The sequence below is a fragment of the Pipistrellus kuhlii genome, unplaced genomic scaffold, assembly GCF_014108245.1.
Source record: "Pipistrellus kuhlii isolate mPipKuh1 unplaced genomic scaffold, mPipKuh1.p scaffold_m20_p_4, whole genome shotgun sequence".
NCBI lineage: Eukaryota > Metazoa > Chordata > Mammalia > Chiroptera > Vespertilionidae > Pipistrellus > Pipistrellus kuhlii.
Window position 1 is genome coordinate 80,210,239 of NW_023425540.1, and position 22,282 is coordinate 80,232,520.

General features: G+C 54.3%; 2 protein-coding genes across 8 annotated transcripts in view; one reads left to right on the top strand and one right to left on the bottom strand.

Moving 5' to 3' along the window:
• Positions 1–14,487, top strand: part of ABCC6 (ATP binding cassette subfamily C member 6) — a 51,744-nt gene extending 37,257 nt beyond the window's left edge. For all 6 annotated transcript variants that reach the window (XM_036411292.2, XM_036411293.2, XM_045571267.1 and 3 more), the window contains 10 exons: positions 722–929; positions 2,913–3,223; positions 5,196–5,395; positions 7,396–7,522; positions 8,884–8,985; positions 9,770–9,916; positions 11,979–12,137; positions 12,214–12,380; positions 13,435–13,629; positions 13,936–14,487. In XM_036411292.2, the coding sequence (XP_036267185.1) occupies positions 722–929; positions 2,913–3,223; positions 5,196–5,395; positions 7,396–7,522; positions 8,884–8,985; positions 9,770–9,916; positions 11,979–12,137; positions 12,214–12,380; positions 13,435–13,629; positions 13,936–14,044 (1,725 nt within the window). In that variant the 3' untranslated portion in view covers positions 14,045–14,487. The remainder of the gene's footprint in view (positions 1–721; positions 930–2,912; positions 3,224–5,195; positions 5,396–7,395; positions 7,523–8,883; positions 8,986–9,769; positions 9,917–11,978; positions 12,138–12,213; positions 12,381–13,434; positions 13,630–13,935) is intronic.
• A 2,738-nt stretch (positions 14,488–17,225) lies between these two features.
• Positions 17,226–22,282, bottom strand: part of ABCC1 (ATP binding cassette subfamily C member 1) — a 138,913-nt gene continuing 133,856 nt past the window's right edge. For both annotated transcript variants that reach the window (XM_036411290.2, XM_045571266.1), the window contains 4 exons: positions 21,409–21,567; positions 20,288–20,454; positions 19,383–19,577; positions 17,226–18,841 (listed from right to left, as the gene is read on the bottom strand). In XM_036411290.2, the coding sequence (XP_036267183.1) occupies positions 18,733–18,841; positions 19,383–19,577; positions 20,288–20,454; positions 21,409–21,567 (630 nt within the window). In that variant the 3' untranslated portion in view covers positions 17,226–18,732. The remainder of the gene's footprint in view (positions 18,842–19,382; positions 19,578–20,287; positions 20,455–21,408; positions 21,568–22,282) is intronic.

Consider the following 22,282-nt stretch of genomic DNA (forward strand, 5'->3'; position numbering starts at 1 on the left):
TCGAGCTGAACCCTGAGGGATGCAAAGGAACAAGCCCTGGAAGGAGCAGGGGGAACAGCATTCTGGGCAGAGGGAACAGCAAGTACAAAGGCTCTGAGGTGGGAAGGAGCAAAGAAAGGGATCCCAAGAGATCAGCCGATAGTGAGTGGGGGGCAAAGTCAGAGAGGGGTACAGGAAGTCTGGAATGTCTTCTGAGAGCAAGAGAAAACCATGCACGGGTCAGCAATAGCAAGATCGATCGGGTCAGGTTGATATTTTCAAAAGTTCCCTCCGGCTGCAGCTGCGGAGAACTTCCGGTTGGTGGGAGGTGGACTTACCCAAGTGGCTTAACCTCTCTGTGCCTCCCTTTCCTTGTCTGTCAGATGAGGATAGAGACACATGCCTGCCCCATAGTAGGTGTTCAATAAATCACTCCGAAGCCAGGCAGGGCCACAGCCTGTCCTTCTGAAGGCTCCTGCGGGCCCTCTGGTGTTCTGTAGAGGAAGGGGGCCCTGAGGCTGGGTGGGGCCTGCCGGGAGGTGGTGCTCCATCTTGCTTGGCTGGGTGGGGACTCCCAAGGAGGTGGTGCTCCAGGTGGGAGGTACTGTGAGAGGACCTGTGAGGTCTGCACATAGTTCCTGTCTGCCCAGCGGCAGCGTGTTTTGGGAGCCTCACCTGCTTTTCCTCTCTCACCCCTCCCCTGGGCCCTCTCTCTGCCCCATCTCTCCTCCGTGTGCTGCAGGTGAAGGCCGCCCTGTACCTGAGCTACATGCGGGCCGTGGACACCCCGCTCTGCCTCTACGCACTGTTCCTCTTCTTCTGCCAGCAAGTGGCCTCCTTCTGCCGCGGCTACTGGCTCAGCCTGTGGGTGGACGACCCCACCGTGGATGGGCGGCAGCCACAGGCGGCCACGCGAGGCTGGGTCTTCGGGCTCCTGGGATGCCTCCAAGGTACCCCTCCCTGACCTTCCTCACCCTCATCCCCATCCCAGGCGCTCGGGGATCCCTGGCCCTCCCATGCCTGAAGATTTGTGCGAATATCCTAGGTCCAAGCCCAGACCCGCGTCCTTAAGGTGGGAGGCGGGGGACACGGCACATCACTCCCTTTCTGGAACCCTTGGTCTCTACCATACTGCCTGGCAAATGCAGGCTGTCAGCCTCCAGAAGTTGGGGCAGCTGGATAAGATGGGGGCAGACACTTAGGTGGGGGCAGACATGACGATTCAGCTGGCTCCGCCTCTCCCCTCACCCTCACACAGAGGGCAAGCCCAAGGACTGACTACTGGGGACTGTCAGCACCCCCATCCCCACCCCTCCAGATGAGCTTTGTGTACTTTGTCCCTGCTTTTAGGGACACATACATTAAGAACTGTTGTCATCTTGAAGAACTGACCCACTATCATTTTTCCCTGCTAACGTTCCTTAGTCTGGGGTCTGCTCTGTTTGAAAATAAAAACAATACTAACTATAGAGCTATAATAGAGGGTGCCCCCCAAAAATATACACATTTGACAGCTGATGGCTCCATTGATGTTTCTTTTCAGATTTCACCCATCAGAACTATTATTTATTCAAAGCGTGTATACATTTTTGGGGACACCCTGTATACTAGCTATATGAATACATATCTAGTTTAAGCACCAAGAAAATGGATTGCCTTATAGGACTGGGATCCATAGATGAGTAGCTTCAGGTATGGCTGAATCCAGGGGTCCAATGAGGCTATAGGAATGGCTTTGTTTTCTTCCTCTGGGATAGCTTCCTGTCCAGGTAGGCTTCTCCCCCTCGTGATGAGATGATTGGTATGCCACAGCTCCATCTTGGCCACCTCAAAAAAGCAAGCACCTCTTTTCCAAAAGCCCCAGCAAAGTCCCAGGTCTCACTCTCATTGGCCCGTGTTGGGTCACGTGTTCATCCCTGAACCTACGGCAGTGGTTTGGGTTGGCCAGGAATGAAATCTGCCCCACCCCAGAAACAGGGAGTGAAGTTAGCCCCATTCCTAGCCCATAGCGTGGCATGGGAAGAAGGGAGTATATACAGTAAGTCTCCTAGGGCTACCATAAAACAAATAACCACACACTTGGTAGCTTAGAGAACAGAAATTACCTCACAGTCCTGAAGGCAGAAGTCCAAAATCAAGGAGTCGGCAGGATTGGTTCCTCTTGGAGGCTCTGAAGGAGGGTCCATCCCGTGCCTCTCTCTTAGTTTCTTCTGGTCACTGGCCATCCTGGCGTTCCTTAGCTTATAGCATGTCACTCCAGTCTCTGCCCCTGTCTTCACATCACCACCTGTGTCTCTGTGTGGCTTCTCAGCTGATTGATGTTTCTTTTCAGATTATACCCATCAGAATTATTAATTATTCAAAGCGTGTATACATTTTTGGGGACACCCTGTATACTAGCTATATGAATACATATCTAGTGTAAGCACCATATCTAATACATATCTAGTTTAAGTATATTTTTATTGATTTCAGAGAGAGAAAGGGAGAGAGCTAGAAACATCAATGATGACAGAGAATCATTGATTGGCTGCCTCAAGAGGAAAAAATAATATTCATTATGAATGAGGCATTGTTATACATTGGGATCAAGCCCACAACCCAGGCATGTGCCCTGACTGGGAATCGAACCGTGACCTCCTGGTTCATAGGTTGACTCTCAACCACTGAGCCAGGTGGGCGGTGCTCCTCTTCTTAAAAGGACACTAGTCATTGGATTTAGAACCCACCCTAAATCCGGAATGATTTTATCTCAAGATCTTTCACTAATAACATCTGCAAAGATCCTATTTCCAAATAAGATCACACTCTGAGGTGCCTGGTGGAGGGTGATTCCGTCTAGGGATCCTCAGGGTAGCCAAGTCATGGGCTGGCCACCATGGGTCGGGGTGAGGGTCCCAGCCCTCATGGTCTGACACCCTCTCTTCCCACAGCTATAGGGCTGCTTGCCTCCACGACCACCGTGCTCCTAGGGGGGATCCGGGCATCCAGCCGGCTCTTCCGGAGGCTCCTGTGGGACGTGGCACGGTCTCCCATCGGTTTCTTCGAGCGGACGCCCATGGGGAACCTGCTGAACCGCTTCTCCAAGGAGACGGACACCGTGGATGTGGACATCCCCGACAAACTCCGGTCCCTGCTGATTTACACCTTCGGACTCCTGGAGGTCAGCCTGGTGGTGACAGTGGCCACCCCGCTGGCTGCTGTGGCCATCCTGCCGCTGCTGCTCCTCTACACTTGGTTTCAGGTAGGGAGAGGCTGGGAAGCCTCCTGGGGTCCGCTGAGGTCACCTCAGTCAGCCCCCTGTCCCCGGGCAGGAGTCCGTGAAACAGGTTCTGCCCCGCTGGGCAGTGGGGGGCCACCCCTCAAGACTTCCCAGAGGCAGAGGCACCAGCCTACTTCTAACACCTGTTCTTACCTGTGTCTCCCAAATGTTCACCTCGAAGTTCCTCACAGCTAACATTTTGTCCTGCTGCTGCTGAAATGAGCTTCCTCCGCTCCAAATATTTGGAAACCAAAAAGGCATTGCAAGGGCTCAACGACTGCTTTAGACTAGACTCTTCCAGTGGCCAGAGACCCACTTACATCAGCTTCGACAGAGAATAGAATGTAATGGCTCACCTGCAGTCGTTGCAGTGGCCAGCTGTCACCAGGATGCCAGTCACTCTCTGTGGCCGAGTCATGAGCTGGCCACCATGGGTGGGGGTGAGGGTCCCCAACCCTCATGCTCTGACACCCTCTCTTTCCGCAGCTATAGGGCTGCTTGCCTCCATGGCCACAGTGCTCCTAGGGGGGATGGGTTGGGGAGGGCCTGGGCATCCAGCCTGCTCTTCCGGAGGCTCTTGCTCTTCTGGAGGCTCTATGGTTCTCAAAGTGTGGCCCTGGACCAGCAGAGAATTGCCTGAAAGCCAGTTAGAAATGTACATTCTCAGGCCCTACCCACAACCTACTGACTCTATGGGAGTTGGACATAGATATTTGGATTTTAATAAACTCTCCAGGTAATTCTGATACATTCAGATGTTTAAGAACCACTAACTTAGCTCTGCTTGGCCCAATTTTGCACACACTCTCTTTCCAATGGTCAGGCCTGATGGCCCTTTGCAACCCTATACTCACAGCATCCCACCTTAGCAACCCCAACACACACACACAAAATTTACTCCAGCTCAGTTTTCGTATATCAATCCCAGGGAAGACTCTTATTGGCATTTAGGGAGCATGTGTTTATCCCTGAACTAATCACTGTGACCAAAGGGATAGTTTACTCTGACTGGTTAGGTTGTATCATGTGACCACCTCTACAATCAGGTCCCACCATTGACTGGCACTTCCCTCAAAAAAAAAAAAAATTTTAAAAAAATCAGGAGTAGAGTAGAAGCAACCATGATAGTCAGACAAAAACTATGGCCACCACTGTCCTCCACAACGATCCCAGGTCTTCCCTACATCCTCTTGACTTGAGGAGGGACTACTTTTCCATTGAGAGCTTGGGAGTCAGGCAGAGGTGGATTTAAATTCAGGCCCGGCCACTTGCTGGAAACGGAGGTTTGGACCAGCTGCTTATTCCCTCTGAGCCTCAGGTGTTGCTCACCTGTAAACTGTGACTGCCACTAATGCCCACCTCACAATTACTCATTACTGTTTGTAAAGAGCCTGGCATGCAGCCCGTTTTTCAGCAAATGCACCTTCCCCTGTGCCAGCTGTACTCACTTGCAACAGCAAACCAATGAACAACACCTATTATCTGAGCATCATCATGGTCCCAGCACCTGGCATGTAACCCTAGAGTTAAAGAAATGAGTTCCACTCGGCCGACTGCCTTCCTTGCCCTTTATGGTTTTGTTCCCGGGTAACTGGCCCTAAGTAAAGCAGTTGGCCCTGGAGCTGGGGATGAAACATTTGCACTAGATTAGTGGTTTCTCGATCCTGGTTGTACAGTAGAATTACCAGGAAGGAGTTTGAAACATACCAAGGCCTGGGTGACTCCACCAGAGATCTGATGGAATAGGTCTGGGTTGGGGCACTGGAGGTTTTTGAATCATCCCTGGTGATTTTAAAAAGAACTATTTGCAAGGAAACTGGCGTTCAGAGAGGGAAAGCAACTGGCCCAAGGTCACACAGCACACTAGTAACAGTACTTAGGATTCCCTGAGCTTCTCAAATCACCTCTCTGTGTCTGTGACTTCTCCTCTTCCCACCTCCCCCCCTCCCCCCAGAGCCTGTACGTGGCCACTTCATGCCAACTCAGACGCATGGAGTCAGCCAGGCACTCCTTCGTGTGTTCCCACGTGGCGGAGACGTTCCAGGGCGGCCCAGTGGTCAGGGCCTTCCGGGCCCAGCGCCCCTTCATGGCTCAGAACAATGCCCACATGGATGAAAGCCAGCGAGTCAGTTTCCCACGGCTGGTGGCTGACAGGTAGGAAGGAGGCAGAGAAGACTTTACAATCCATCTGTGTCCTCAGACACAGATATCATATTGTGTGGCCAGGGAGGTAAAGTGGCCTGCTCAAGGTCACACAGTGCGCTGGGGAGAAAGCTGGGTTCTGAGGGTGTACTTGGCTTACACTGTGAGCGGATGGAACCTAGCCTGAGGGCTTCCCAATAGCAGGTGGGCAGGGAGGCACAGATGTCAGCAAAAGGGAAGATGCCTCTGTTGCCTTGGTGACAAGGCAGCAACATAAGCATCCTCCACCTTGTCTCAGTACTAAGCAAGAACAAAAACACAAGCTTTGAGCAGAGACAGACATGGGTTCAAATCCCAGCTCTGAGCTGGGTGTTCTTGGGCAAGTTATTATATATAACCTCTCTGAGCCTCATTTGTCCAAGTGGGATTACACTCAAAGAGTGGCGATGAGGATTAAATAAATACACTCATAGCTAATAATTATAACATGCTTATTACGTGTTCAGTACTGAGCACGCTACATGGATCAATTGATTCAATCCCATCAATAACCCCGTGAGGCAGAGACTGTTTTATACATGATGAATCTTAGGCAGAGAGGGATTTAGGAACTTGCCCAGGGCCACACAGTGAATATGTGGTAGAACCAGGATTTGAACCCAAGGAGTCTAGTACCAGAATACAGAGAGGGTCAAGCACACAATTTATTCAGTAGGTGCTCAATAAATATGAATTATTTTCTCCCTTTTGCCAGCTCCCAGTCAGCTGGGGCGATCAGGCTCTGTAGCTCTGAGCAGCATCTCAAGGCCATTGTGCCTTCCTGGAGTCCTCGCCTCGGGAGGAGAAACCTTCCGAACATTTAGAGAGCACCTACGCTGTGCAAGCCTCAGTGATTTCCACACTGTATATAGCACCTCTCACTGGAACCTCAACTGTAAGGAATCAGATGTCACTTCACTCCACAGATGGCTACACCTGGGTTCAAAGAAGCGGAGGGTGTCCCCAAGGTCTAGGGAGTGGGAGACGGGTTCTTTGGCATTCACTTGTTAGTTGGTTCATTGAGAAAAAGGACCTGTTGGAAAGGGAATGTGCTTTCTGGCATCACTCAGACAGATGTGGCCTCAAATCCTGACGCTTGTTATGTGTCTGGACTTAAGCAAGTACCTTACCCTTCTGAGCCTCAGCGTCCTCAGCTGTCAAATGGGGACAACAACAACCCGTGGGGTTGTTGGGGGGACTCGGTGTTATATGTAGAAAGCCCAGCATTCCCTAAAGACAGGGATTTTTATTCTTTTGGTTCATGGTTGTACCCCCAGCCCCTCCAATATGCGTAGCGTACAATAGGTGCTCAATACACATCTGTTAACGAATGAATGAATTAATTAATTAATGAATGAATGGTAGAGTAGAAATTCAATATATTTGTCGAGCATCTACTCTGGGCTGGGTCCTATGCTAGGTTCTGGGGACAGAGCCATGAAGGAGACCAAGCCACTGCCTTCTCGGAGCTCACAATCTCCTGATGGAGACTGAGAATCCAGGACTGATTAAGTAGTTGAATTATAAAGCATGACAACAACTGTCATGAAGGAAGTTACCAGAGCTGTGTCAGAGAGAAAGGCAGGAGCAGTCCTGGAGGGCTCTCTGAGGAGGTGATGTTCGAGCTGACCTGTGCATGAACATAAGATGGTGGCCACGTGAACATGGAGACTGGGTTTAGTCCGGAAAACATAAGGGTATATGACTTGGCATATCCCAAGCACAGAATATTGGCAGCACGGCAAAGCTTACCTAAAGCACCTACTGTGCGACGAGCCCTGCACTAGGCACAGGTGAGACAGCATCAGTTCCCCCACCCTCTGAGCTTGGGTGGGGCCTGGGTGTGGAGGAGGCCATGGTCAGGACCCTCATGGGCACTCGAGCTGGCACCATGATCAGGCTTTGTGCCCAGAGGGGCAGGTCCCACAGAGAGGGCCCCCGCTGACCCTGCTGTTACCCGCACCCCCTTTCAGGTGGCTCGCTGCCAACCTGGAGCTCCTGGGGAACGGGCTGGTGTTTGCCGCTGCCACGTGCGCCGTGCTGAGCAAGGCCCATCTCAGCGCGGGCCTCGTGGGCTTCTCCGTCTCCGCCGCTCTCCAGGTACTCCCGACACCCCACCCTGATTTCCCAGGAGCAGGCAGGACAGAGACAGACAGATTCATGGGAGGGGGGCCTTCAAGGGCCCAAGTCCAAACTACCGACCAGTGAGGACAAGAAGGCTCTTACGAGAGCTTAGCTGAGGTGACCTTGCTGGACCTTGAGCAAGAGTCTTCCTTCTCTGAACCTCAGTGAGCTCATCTGGAAAATGGGGTAGCAATCCCTCCACTAGCTGAGATAAAGTATACAGAGTGCATTCCCAGTGCATTGTTAACTTCTTGGTATCTATTAATAATAATATTTGATGTCAGGTCATGACATCTGTGAAGGGAAAAATATACATGTACAATAAGTAACATTCATTATGAATGAGGCATTGTTCGAAGAGCTTTGTAAACATTAACTCATTTAATCCTTCCCCCTGCCCCATCAGGGGTACTGTTATTATCCCCATTTTACAGTTGAGGTAACTAAGGGTGAGGATAAAGCAAGGTGAGAGGTTGAAGCTGGTGGGTGGGTATTCCTCTATTGCTTGGCCTGGAAGGCCTCTCTGTGGAGGGGGCTCGTGAGCTGTGGCCCAGGGGGAGGCTGGGAGGGAGAGAGGGAGGGAATTAGAGAGGAATCTTTCCTAGGGAAGGGACCAGCAGGAGGAAAGGCCCTGGGATGAAGGGAGGGTGCACTAGAGCAGTGGTCGGCAAACTGCGGCTCACGAACCCCATGCGGGCCTTGTGGGCTTCATCCCTTTGGCCCCTTGAGTGTGGCTCTTCCACAAAATACCACGGCCTGGGTGAGTCTATTTTGAAGAAGTGGCGTTAAAAGAAGTTTAAGTTTTAAAATTTGGCTCTCAAAAGAAAGTTCAATCGTTGTCCTGTTGATATTTGGCTCTGTTGACTAATGAGTTTGCTGACTACTGCTCTAGTCTAGAGGAACAGCAAGCAGGTGGTATGGTTGGAGAGTGCGGGCAAGGGCGAGTCTGGAGGGAAGTGAGTTTGGAGAGAGGAGAGTGGGCCCTGGTGAGAGGCTGCACATGGTTCCAAGTGTGATGAGCAATCGGGGGAGGAAAACCTCTCAGAACAAGTCAGAGGGCCTGGGTCCTGCTGGGTGTCCTTGGGAGGGCCATGCACCCTCTCTGGTCCTGTCCCCCCACCACCTGTATCAAGACAAGGTGGACAAGCTGACATCTGAGGGCTCCTTTCTGCTCTGCATGCCCTGGTTCTACAGAAAGGAGAGGGGAGTCCTGGAGGCTGCAGCCAAGTCTAGTCCCCTTGTCTGCCCCGAGGCCTCCCTCCCCGTCCCTGCCAGGGGAGCTGATGCAAACCTGTGGGTGGTTTTACTCCAGCCAATGAGGTGTCTTCTCACACCAGGTGACCCAGACGCTGCAGTGGGCTGTCCGCAGCTGGACAGACCTGGAGAGCAGCATCGTGTCAGTGGAGCGGATGCAGGACTACACTCGGACACCCAAGGAGGTGATGGGGGGCAGTAGTGGGGGTGAAGGGTCTGCCCCATCTGGGACTTAGAGCAGAGGGCACTGGGCTCAGGTGCACTCTGCCCTGGGCTTGGAGCTCCCACCACAGTAGGTTGGAGTCCCAGCCAGGGCCACACTGATGGTTGAGAGCATGGGGTCTGGAGCCAAGTCAGATCCTGGGTCCTTCGCTTCCTTGATAGGGCAAGCAGGTCCTTCTTCTGAGTGACGGACAGGAGGAACAGGAATGCCACCGCCAGCTAACAGCACATGATAGCGACATCACAGGGACAGAAGAGCAGCAGAGCCACTGGCAGTGCTGGGTACACTGGAGGGTCACGTGAGATTCCACAATGAAGGACTTAGTGCAGGGTCTGACACAACATAAACAATCAACACATGCGCACTGCTCTCATTAATCCCATTTCACAGATGGGGAAACTGGGACTCAAGAAGGTGGAGTGACCTGTTCAAGGTCACAGGAATACCAATGGCAGCATTGGGCTCCCTGCCCTCTTTACAAAGGCAAAAAAGAGGACCTACCCTACTAGAGGAAGAGAGAGTGTTATTTGACAATTAACGGTGGCTAATAATAATTTCAAAAGATAAAGAATAGCCAGCACCATCATTTTTATGATACCAGATGTTCATTTTTAGTTTTGCTATGTTCCAGGTCCCTATAAAATAGCAGTAAGCACGCCCATTTTACAGAGGAGGAAACTGAGGCTCAAAGAGGTAAACCATTTGTGAGAAGGGCTCCTCAGACGCAGTGTCCCCTTCTGCCCCAGGCGCCCTGGACCCTGCCCACCTGTGCAGCCCAGCCCCCCTGGCCCTGTGGGGGCCAGATCGAGTTCCGGGATTTGGGGCTGAGACACCGGCCTGAGCTCCCGCTGGCCGTGCGGGGGGTGTCGTTCAAGATCCAAGCAGGAGAGAAGGTGAGCAGCTCTCCCAGGCCTTCCTCCTAATGGGAGCCAGGCCACAGGGCAGCCGGAGGGGACTCAGGGCCATGGCGAGGCTGGGCATCACCCCAGGGCTCAGGCCCTGACCACCTGCCTCCTCCACATCCCCACCTCGGGGCACCACCACCCCTAAATGAACTTATCTTACCAAACCTGACTCCGCCAGGGGGAAACCCACCCACCCGCCCGCCTTGGAGGCATCTCCCCGACTTCCTTTTTCTTTTTTTCTTGAGCATTAGTTGAAATATCGGGCAAAGGGCTAAATGCTCCACATACTTCGTCCGGTTTCATGGGCTCAGTTCCTGGCTTTGCCAAGGCTCACCTCAGGCAAGTTACTTCATGAATCAGTTTTTCCATCTGTAAATGGTAACGACAATGTCAGCGTCACATAGAGGTGTCCTGAAGTTTAACCGAGTTAATACGTATGAACTGCCTGGAACAGTGCCTGGAACAGAGCACACGCCCCAGGAATGTCTACGGGTGCTTTCACTCATTAGCATTTGCCTTTTCACTCTGACAACAACCCTATGAGGAAGGCGCTAGTATTGTCCCATTTATCCCATTAGTCAGGCCTCTTCACTGAATCCCTCTACTCCCTCCCTACCTGGCGACACTTCCTCCCTGAAGGCCTCCTTGCCCCCCCCTCCCCATGGCTCCAGGCCCCCACCCTCCAATCTGTTCGCCTGTGACCTTTATCTGAGCATGTCTTTCCCCTGCTCGAGACCTTCCGCCTGCTCCAGGCTTTCTTCAGGGCAAAGCCCAAACTCCTGAGCTTGGCAGTCAAGGTCCTGCCCAGCTCTCTTCTGCATTCAGAGCCCTGCCAGGGCTTAGTCCACACTTGTGGAGCAGCTGCCTCTGGGAGCTCAGGGAGCTTTCAATCTAGCACTGTGGTTTACCTGGAATCACCCCCCCCCCCCCCTTGAACTCCTGCTTACCTTTCAACATCCCCCTCAAGTACCCCTCCCTCTCCTCCATGAAGCCTTCTCTGATTACCCCACCAACCCCTCTCCACGGGAGTAGGAACAGCACCTCCTGGCTTAGCTCCATCGCTGCAGGTCCGAAGCTTGATGGAAGGATGGGGGATGGGTGGCTGGGATGGGGATGGATGGAAGGATGGGGGATGGATGGCTGGGATGGGGATGAATGGAAGGATGGGGGATGGATGGCTGGGATGGGATGGATGGAAGGATGGGGGATGGATGGCTGGGATGGGGATGGATAGAAGGATGGGGGATGGATGGCTGGGATGGGATGGATGGAAGGATGGGGGATGGATGGCTGGAAGGATGGGGATGGATGGCTGGGATGGGGATGGATAGAAGGATGGGGGATGGATGGCTGGGATGGGATGGATGGAAGGATGGGGGATGGATGGCTGGGATGGGATGGATGGAAGGATGGGGGATGGATGGCTGGGATGGGATGGATGGAAGGATGGGGGATGGATGGCTGGGATGGGATGGATGGCTGGGATGGAGGATGGATGGCTGGGATGGGATGGATGGAAGGATGGGGGATGGATGGCTGGGATGGGGGATGGATGGCTGGGATGGGATGGATGAAGGAAGGATGATGGTTAGATGGCTGGACAGGAGGTAGTGGGAGAAAGGATGAGATGGATAGAAGGATGGGGGACAGATGGAAGGATGGGGCATGAATAAAATGATATGGGGATGGGAGGCAGAATGGGATGATGGAGGGCTGTGGATGGAAGAATGAGGGAAATGGAGGCACAGAGGAGGGTACGGATATTGAAGGAAGGTTGTGGGAATAGTTGGAAAGATTGGAGAGACATGTTAGGATGAGGGAAAGGTAGAGAAGAATGCACAGACAGAAGGTTGGGTGTATCAACGGATGGATATAGGGAAAGTTGGGTAGATGGAAGAATGAATGCTCAAAGGATGATGAGTAGCTGGGCGGATGGATCTTGGGTGCAGGGGAAACATCTCCCAAAGAGATGCCCAGGAAACCTAGGCTGTACCTGCCTTCTTCTGGCCCGGCCTACTCACAATGGCCTTGCCCTCTCATCCCCTGGCAGGTGGGCATCGTTGGCAGGACGGGGGCAGGGAAGTCCACCCTGGCCGGGGGCCTGCTGCGGCTCCTGGAGGCCGCGGAGGGTGAGGTCTGGATCGACGGGGTCCCCATCAGCCACGTGGGGCTGCACACACTGCGGTCCAGGATCACCATCATCCTCCAGGTGAGGCCTCGGGACAGGGTGAGCAGAGGTGGGATCGAGGCTGGGCCAGCCCTGACCCATTGCCCGTCGTGGCTAGGACCCCATCCTGTTCCCCGGCTCTCTGAGGAGGAACCTCGACATGCTACAGGAGCACACGGACGAAGCCATCTGGAAGGCCCTGGAGACAGTGCAGCTCAGAGCCCTGGTGGCCAGCCTGCCCGGCCAGCTGCAGTACGAGTGTGCCGACCAAGGCGATGACCTCAGGTAGGGCTACCCCACAGCCTGGAGCTCAGGGGAGCTGGAGGGAGAGGCAAGTATGGCCAAGGCTCTCCCCAGGGGCAGTGTGCCCTGGAAGTGTGCCTTCCCCATAGAGCAACAACCCCATCTTACCTAATAGACAAACATGTAAATTGACCGTACCTCCCCTACACTCTCCTCTGATCAGGAGTGTGTATGCAAATTAACCCACCAAAGATGCCAGGTTAATTTGCATATGCAGGCACAGAGCGAAGACTGAAGACTGAGTGCTCGGCCTATGGCAGGAGCCAAGCTTGAAGGCTGCAGGCTTGGCTCTGCTGCAGCCCGGGTCCCGAGTGACGGAGGAAAACCAGGGCCTACAGCCAAGGGAAGGATTCAGCCTATTGCATGAATCTTCGTGCAACGGGCCTCTAGTTCTATTAATAATCAGGGTAGGAACCCCATCCCTTGTCAGCAGTTCCAAACTCCAACACAATCTCTGAATATCACGTTTCTTTTTCCTAAACTCGGTTGCCCAAGTTAGTTAGTGGCAAAACCCAACCCCTACTGACACGAGACCAAGTACAGCCTTTATCCCACTCAGCACTTACTTTGCTATAGAAATAACGTGTACAATATTGGGTGCGGACCCATGCCCTCTGAGGGTATCAAGCACGCCTTTGAAAGCTTTTTTTTTCAAAATGTAGTAAAATACACACCATAAAATGGACCCTCTTACCCATTTTAAGTGTATACTTCAGTAGCACTGAGCACATTTACCTCACTGTGCTACCCAACTCCAGAGCTTTTTCATCTTGCGAAACTGAAACTCAGGACCCTTTAAGCAATTCCCTATTTCCCCCTCCTCCCAGGGGAACTGAGGCATGGCGGGTTTGGATGACTTCGCCTAAAGTCACCCTGGTCAAAAAAATGGCAGGATGGGGATTCCTACCAGCTCTGCGGACGGGGGACCCACCACTCCTGTGGCTGTTGTGGAGACGCCTTGGGGGGCATGCCCTGCACACCCTGATGTGCAGACACACACACAGCGGGCCTGACTGCCCCCCTCCCTCCCTCCCAGCCTGGGCCAGAAGCAGCTGCTGTGTCTGGCCCGCGCCCTTCTCCGGAAAACCCAGATCCTCATCCTGGACGAGGCCACGGCCGCCGTGGACCCGGGGACGGAGCTCCAGATGCAGGCCGCCCTGGAGAGCTGGTTTGCCCAGTGCACGGTGCTGCTCATTGCCCACCGCCTGCGCTCCGTGATGGACTGCGCCAGGTAAGGCCCCCCCAAGCCACTGGCCCCAGGACCCCGCAGTGGTGAGGAAGGCATCCGCCTCTAGAGCTGGAATGGTGATGGAGTGGATTATCAGGTGCCCATGGCACAGGTGGCAAGACTGGCACCCAAAGGGGAAGAGATGAGCCCAGGGACAGATGCCCAGTAGATGCTTACATCCAGGAAACCACACAGAAGGACACACTTCTGGGGAGCAAACCTCAGAGCAGGCATGCTGGGCTCTCCGAGCGGCCCAGGGGCCAGGCTGGTGTCCAAGGAGCTGCCTCTCTCTCTCTCCCCCCCATGCAGGGTGCTGGTCATGGACAAGGGGCAGGTGGCAGAGAGCGGCAGCCCCGCCCAGCTGCTGGCCCAGAAGGGCCTGTTCTATAGGCTGGCACAGGAGTCTGGCATGGTCTGAGCCAGACCCCTCAACCCTCCCGCCACGCCAACCCGGAAAGACGTGCCATGCCCCGGAGAGACCAGTGACCTGGGGTCGTCAGCGGAGTCCAGACCCCTCTGCTCTCCGGGAGAGTGGACGATCGTCACAGACCCAGGAGGATGCAGCCCCCAAGGACGGCCCGACCAGAGCCCGCCCAGCCTGTCCATCCCGGAGCTGAAGTGGGCAGTGGCTCTCAGCCCTGGCTGCCCATGGGACCCACCTGGGGACTCAAGACCTGCCCACACCCAGTCTCCACCACAGACCAATGAAATCACTAACCCTGTGGCAGGGAATGGTGTGTGTACTTTCCCAAAGTAACCCTTTTATTTTGAGATGAGTGTAGAGTGACCAGCAGTTTTAAGAAATAATCCACAGAATGCCTGTGCACCCTTTTCCATTTCCCCTAAAAGTAACACCTTGAACACTAGTGTGGTATCACAACCAGGATACTGACCATACACAGATCCTGCTCAGATTTCCCACTGTACTAGTACGTGTGTGTGTGTGTGTGTGTGTGTGTGTGTGTGACTTCTAAAACAACTGTATCACACGTATAGTTGGCATCCACCACCACCTCCATCACCACAACGACCCCTGGAGCTGCCGTTCTGTGACCACACCCCTCCCTCCTGCCTCTGTGATGTTCTCCATTTTGGCACCCTGTGTCTTTTTAAAGCTCCCCGTATGATCCCAACATGCACCAGAACTGAACCCCATGGCTCCTTCTGCTCCTCCCACCGTTGTACACAAACTCCAAAAGCATCTGGTCTGAATTGGACACGCATGCCACAACCCACACCCCATCCCACAGCACGATGGCCTCTGGGCACAAGCACGTGCACACCAGCACACAGTTCCAGCTCCGAAGGCAAGAGAGGGGCCGGGACTTCTTAAGAAGTCCTGAGGGGAAACGCTCAGGACTCAGCACCTGTCTTACATCTGCTTGTTAAAGACCAAATTCCAGCTTTTGCGGGGAGCCCCAGAAGCAGTCAGCACATCCCGGGCGTTTCTGTTCACACTTTCCCGAGGAGGAAATGTGAAATGTGGGAAATGCTGCTGTGGGTCAGAGGTCAGAGGTCAGAGGTCAGGGTGGTGAAGGGCAGCACCCGCATGTGCTCAGGCCTGTTTCAGACAGCGGTCGGAATCCTAGTGCAGGACTCTTACAACTGCCTTCAGGCACCGGGAAAGGGGGCTCGACTCTCAAGTAACCAACTCCGAGGTTCCCCAGACCCAGCTCACGGTAAAGCGCCGCGAGAGCAGTGAGACAACCCTGGCTCCTCACGGGCCTCATGGCATTGCTGCAGGGAGAGAGGAATCTAACACACAGAGACGTGTGCAGAGCCGATCTGGGCACAATGTTAAGTGCTCAGTAAGCGTCATGATGGTCGTTGTGTCTGAGGGCCTCTGTGGGCATCAGGAGGGATCTATAACCAGGATCTTTATTCTGGTCACTACCCACACGTGGGGTAGGTAATTCTCTGCCAGGTGGGCTGTCCTGGGCACTGTAGGATGCAAAGCAGCATCCCTGGCCTCCACCCACTAGATGCCAGTAGTACCCCCACCTCCAGTTGTGACAAAAATGTCTCCAGATGTTGCCAGATGTCCTGGAGGGAGTCAAAATCACTCAGTCCAGTCACTGGGCTAGCCTGGCCCGTTGCCAGCAATAACCTGCTGAGACCCAGGCAGTGGCTGTGCTGGTGTGTCAACAGGGGCCTGTGGAGACCCACCTGCCTGACGGAACACAGCCTGCTCTGCCTTGTCAGCTCACAGGAACGTCCTAATGGGACATCCTGACACAGGTGTCCAGCCCGGAGCAATCCAGACGTTAACGGCGGCTTCCATCTCCCTCGGCTGAGATGTGTCGAGAAGCACATTTTGATGACTTCAGACTGGGGTAGGGCATCTGCACCTCTTGCCTATACCGTTGTGCCTCCGAAGTGCTGGCCCCACCGTTACTGGCAATTACTAGCTCCATTTCGCAGGTGAGGAAACGGAGGCTCAGACAGCTGACATGACCTGCGGAGGTCAGTCAGTCAGTAAATGGGGGAGAGGGGATCTGCCCCGGGGGCCATCTCTCACCAAAGCCCAAGTCATCGTGTGGGCTGGTCTCTCCAACTTGGAAGCACGGAAAGGGACCCGGCCTAGTGCTTCTCGGTGCTCTGCCGGGAGCTGAGCCACCGGACGGCAAAGGCGGCAGCAGCTGCTGCGTGTTTGGCAGACTCACTTGGGATCATCCAGGGTCACAAAAGCCTCCTTTCACGGAAGGAGATGGTCTGCCGGGGGCAGAGTGTGGGCCACAGGAGCCAGCGCCCCCAAGCCTGCTGACAAGGCTGCTGCTGGCCTCCAGCCTTGCTGTGGGGACCAGCCTGCAGGCCACCCAGGCCACTAATCCCCCGCCGTGGCTCCTGCCGGCAGAGCCTGGCTGGCGGGGAACATGCACATCCATGCACACACGTGGAGCTGGTCGTACCTGCGTAATCCTTTACTTCGTTTCTGGCCTGAGACACTTACGGGTGGGTGTGAGTCATCCACATTCTCCCTTCTATGGTGAGCTGGAAGCCGGCTCCTGAGAAGCCGTGTCAAAAGCCCAGAGCAGCCTGGCTCTCACGGTCGCTGCCTGGCAGGGAGTGACCCTGTGGGGGCGCCTGACCCTCACCAGGAAGTGGATGAGCAAGAAATAGAAGCCTTGTGTTCATCTCCCACGAATTTATGGTTGCAGCCTGAACTATCTTCCCGGCCTAGCCTATCCTAATACCAAGGGATGTTCCAGGGCAATGGAGGCCACGTGACTTTTGTCTCAGAACCCGACCTGGGCCACGCACACTTCACTGCTCATCTTCACAGCAATCCCACCGTGCAGGTGTGATCAGCTCCACTTTACAGACGAGGCAGCAGAGACGAAGTGACTTGCCCAGGGCCACACAGCCAGCAAGTGACAAAGGCAGGACTCAGGCCAGGTTTGTCTGAGCCCAGGCTCTGTCCACGCTCACTCCCCCCTCTACCCCGCACAGTTCTTAACCTCTAGGCTCCCATTCCCGACAGGGGCTCCCACTAGCGATGGCACGTTTGCCAACAGGAAAGAAGGAAAGCCGACGAGAGGGGAGCCTCGTGCTGACTCCCAGAGGAGAGGGCTGAAACCCCAAAGAAAATGGAATCGTCATTAGAAAGAAATAAATTTTTTTTTTTTTACTGCAAATTGCTTGTAAATGTCCTCGTTTTCCAGTGTAAGTCATTACAAAAACGATCCCCAAGAAAAACTTGGTTTATCTAATGTGAAAGAAGGGTATAACTTACAAAAAATAAATATATTTTTCCACCTAAAGGAAGATGCTTTTCTGGATTTGAAGTCAGCAAGGGAATCCCCGGGCAGCACTGGCCACTGCTCTGTGGGTCTTCCCGGGTCTCCGAGCCTTCGAGGGTGGGCCCTGGAGGCTCCACTCCGCTTTTTCTTTGGGAGCCGGCAGGCCCGCCGTCGGACGCCGGCCACCTTGGCTTTCCCTGGGAGAGCTGCTCCCGGCCCAACTCTGCCGCCCAAGAAATTCAAGTTGAGACAGTGTTTCTCCCTGGAGCAGTACTTAAAAAAAAAAAAAAAAAAAAAAAAAAAAATCACTGATATTCGTGAATGGGTTCTTTCCTTGTCCTGGAACATACTCAATAACTACACGTCCAGATCTCCACACTGCCACCTCCGACAGCTAGGAGGAACTGAAATCTAAATACGAGGAGAAGTCTCAACGGAGCTCAATTCAGCACCCGCTGGCCATCCGCAGCGGTGCCCAGTGCTCCTGGCTTTGAACCCTTTATAACCACGAGCAAACCTCTTCCAGGTGCCTCAAGGTAATCCGTTCTAGCAACTGGCAGGAAGAGGCAGTAGGAAAGGCAGAGAAAAGGCCAGAGTGGATAAAGGAGTGTGGGAAACTGGTACTGAGAGAGGATCCCCAGCCCTGGAGCTCCAGGTCCAGCCCGTCTTGCCAGCGAGAAGCCCGTGGGTGACGAGGCTGCCTCTGGCCTGTGCTGGGGCGCCGGCTCTGTGTCCAAGCGCCCAGAAGACGGGATGGATGGTAAGAGGAGTGTCCACTGGCCCCCAGGACACCGCCCGAGGGTGAGGATGATCTTCACCAGGCCCCGCACCTCCAAACAGCAGCCCCAAGGCGACGAGGCGTTCTGGGTGGAGCCCAGATGTGAGAGGCGCTGGGACGGCAGCCGGGGCCGAAGGCTCGGAATCCCAGACTTTGGCCACAGAGCTTTGAGGCAGTTGGCTGGCTTTGGTCACTAGCATGTTTTACGCAACCGGTTTCTCGGGAGGTCTGGCTGCCAAACCGCCCTGCGGAGCACCACGCGCACGAGCGGGCCCTCCGGGCTGTGCGTGGCCGGTGCGTCCTGCGGGGGCCCAGGCGAGGCTGTGAGTGGCCGGTGCGTCCTGCGGGGCGCCAGGCGAGGCTGTGCGTGTCTTTGGCGGGCTGCCTCCGTGTCCCCCCTGCTTCTTCACAGCCAATTCCAGGCGGCAGACCGGAGGGTGGCTGCTTTGTGGTTTTGTCTTATTGGGTTTGGTTTTCTTTCCTTTTTTGGTTTCAGTATATGGGACGCCTGGGTTCCCAAAGAGGCCGACTCATCCTGGCCGAGGCGTGTGGGCCCTGCGGGTCCGACCAGACGCACCGGCGCTGGGCTCACACCAGGCCGGCGTCTTTGGCCATGCTGTGGAACAGGCCTCTCTGCTGCAGGAGCTCCGAGGGGGCGCCGCACTCCCGGATCTCTCCTTTGTCCAGGACGATCACCCTGCAAGGGGAGGGCGCGCAGACGTGAGTGGTAGGAGGGGTTGGCACCTCAGGCCCGCGAGAGCCCAGCGTGGCAGATCCCGGCTCTGGGTCAGGCCCCTCACCTCTGTCAGGACTGCTGCAGTAGCCTTCCAACTGGTGACCCCTTCTCAAGCCCTATTCCTAGTCAATGTCCTGTGATGCTACCCACGACACTCGCTATCATCTGCTCTGTTTCCTTCCCAGCACAACTTGCTTTTATTTATTGCCGTGTTTATTATCGGTCCCTGCACCCAGCCCCCAGCTCATCTACAAGGTCCCTCAGCAGGCTTCCTGCTGAGTCCCCAGTACCTGGGACAGGGCCGGCTTTGTGGCGGGCACTGCACATGTGATGACAGAATAAATGACTAAGTGACGTCAAAAATACCTGGTACTACCCTGGATAAAGCGAGGTCCCACCAACTGGGGCTGTCCCTATGCACAGCACAGTGCTGAATGAATGAGTGAATGAGTGAGTGAGGTGAGCACCGAGGCCTAGAGGCCTTCTGTGCCAGAGCCTTCACCTGGTGTAGTCCATGATGGTGTTGAGACGGTGAGCGATGGTGAGGACAGTACAATCTTCGAACTGTGTCCGGATGGTGGACTGAATGAGGTCATCGGTTTCCAGGTCCACGGCCGCCGTGGCCTCATCCAACACCAGGATCTTCGTCTTCCTCAGCAAGGCCCGGGCCAGGCACACGAGCTGGCGCTGCCCAACACTTGACCAGGAGAAAAACACGAGGAGACAGAGCGTCACAACCACCCCTGAGCCTGAGCCCTGGCCTGCGCTGGGAGGAGGGAGAAGAGACTCGGTGCTGCTCGGAGCAGGAGAGGGTCCACTCCCACACCCGGCCGAAGGCAGGCATCACTAGTCCATCACAACGTTCCTCCTGTCGCGGAAGCCAGCTCGGGGCCATTCTCGGCACAAGGCTCAGAGGAATACTCCAACACTTGACATGTTCAGCGTTGGGAGTGTGACAGGCAGCCAAAGGGGCCCCATATCCAGGCCCTCACTACTGACTCTGGATTCAACCATGTGCCTTGCTTTGGCCAATGGGGTGATGGCAAATATAAGGTCGGCAGAAGCTTGACATGGAAATACATGCCATGGTTTGCGCCTCTGCCATCACCATGACAACGCGCCTGGGCTGGTCTGCTGGAGGCTGAGGGACATGAACTGCCCCGACGGAAGCCAATCAGGTCAGCCAATGGCAGTGGACCCCCAGCCACATGAGTGAGCCGTCATGAAACCTGGCCGGAACCCACTTCATAGATACTGAAACCGAGGCTCCTCTAAGAACCAAAAGGCTCACGTGTGGCAGAGCTGGGACTCACACCTGCATCGGACACAGGTGCCAAAGGACGGAATCGTCACGCGCCCTGACCGAGGGGAAGCCGAGGAGGCCCCGCCGGCCCCCGACCTACCCACCTCAGGTTCTCCCCGCCCTCCGTGCACTCGTGGTTCAGCTTGTCGGGAAGCGCGGACACGAAGGTCTTCAGGTGAGCCAGCTCCAGCGACGTCCAGACCTCTTCGTCCGAGTACTGGCTGAACGGGTCCAGGTTCATGCGGAGAGAACCCGAAAACAAGATGGGGTCCTGTCCAGAGAGAAAACGGCAGGCAGCGCGTGAGGCTCGCCGTCAGCGGGGCGTGGAGGGGACAGAGGTGGACACAGGGAGTTCTTGTCACAATTGTTCACGATGGGGCATGAGAGTTCCTCAGAATCACTATATCCAGAGATATTAACAACAGGGGGGAAATCTGGAAATCTCTGCGTTAGATGAAATAAAAACAGATTACTTTTTTTTTGATAAAGCTTCCCGGAACCTTCAATATGCAAATGTGTCAGGAACCTTCCAGAAAGATGTGACATGGTTAATTCCTAATCGTCAAGTACTGTCGATTCCTCTCCATTCCCTGCCTCCAAAAAAAAAAAATCTTAGAAGAAATTTCAGGAAAAATAACATTAAAAAGCATCATATTAGGGAATCAGCACCTTCAGGAATCAGTCTAGAAAATGCTTTTTTTTAAAAAAAACCACATCTGTAGTATTTTTTAACATATATTTTCATTGATTTCAGAGAGGAAGGAAGAGAGAGGAACATCAATGATGAGAGAGAATCATTGGTCGGCCCCCTCCTGCACACCCCCAACTGGGGATCGAGCCTGCAACCTGGGCATGTGCCCTGACTGGGAATCTAACCAGGACCTCTTGGTTCATAGATCGAGGCTCAACCACTGAGCCACGCCGGTGGGGCCAGAATATTCTTCTCATTTCGCTCTGGGAAGGTAAGAGAGGCTTGTCCTGACTGACAGCAGCAGGAAGCCGGAGCCTACGCATCCCGTTAGCTGCTCTGGGTGGCAAAGCGCAGGGAGGACACCTGGTTAACTCCCACTGCTATTGACATGCCAAGAGGAGATTCAGCGGAGGAGCGACCTAGCATGGTTTTAGCAGAGTAATAAAGTAGGAACACATTTACATCTGTACACTGAGGACAGGCACGCACTGCTCTCAGTGGCACCCAGCGCTCCGGGGCCTCACACAGACCCACCTGGGGGATGATGGTGATCTTGAAGCGGAGATCGTGCAGGCCGATTTTGGCAATGTTGACGTCGTCAATAATGATCTCTCCTTCGGAACACTCCTTGATCCGAAACAAGCCCAGGGTCAGGGATGACTTCCCGGCTCCCGTCCGCCCCACGATGCCAACCTGGGGGACAGGAAGGACCAGCGTGAGGTGAGAATGCTGCTCTCTGGCGGATACCTCCTGTCTCAGAATACCCTCCTGCCAGATAGCTGCCCCAGAGCAGTTCAATCATCTGGTCAACCCACTCCCACCACAGCCTCTCCGCTCCAGCTTCCTAGAGGGCTCCTTTAGGGGCTGTTGTCAGCTCTTCATAGAAGTTAAAATTATAATTAGCTCTTTCTATAAGCTACTAGACCTCCAAAGACCCAGGCATCAGACAGGGAGGGATTTTAAATAGGCCCTAAAAAGTAATAATCAGGTTATTTCCCTCACACTGTTCTTTTTTCTTTTTTTGCTGTTGTTGTTAATCCTCACCCCAGGATATTTTTTTCATTGATTTTGAGAAAGGTGGAAGGGAAGGCGAGGGGAGAGGGGGAGAGGGGGAGAGAAGGAGAGGGGGAGAGAGGGAGAGAGAGAGAGAGGGAGGGAGGGAGAGAGGGAGAGAGAGAGAGAGGGAGGGAGGGAGAGAGGGAGAGAGGGAGAGAGGGAGAGAGGGGGAGAGAGAGAGAGAGAGAGAGAGAGAGAGAGAGAGAGAGAGAGAGAGAGAAATTGAGAGAACGAGAGATATGAGAGACACACACCAATTGGCTGCCTCCTGCACATGCCCCAATTGGAACCTGGGATCAAACCTGCAACCAAGGTATGTGCCCTTGACTGGAATTGAACCATGACCCTTCAG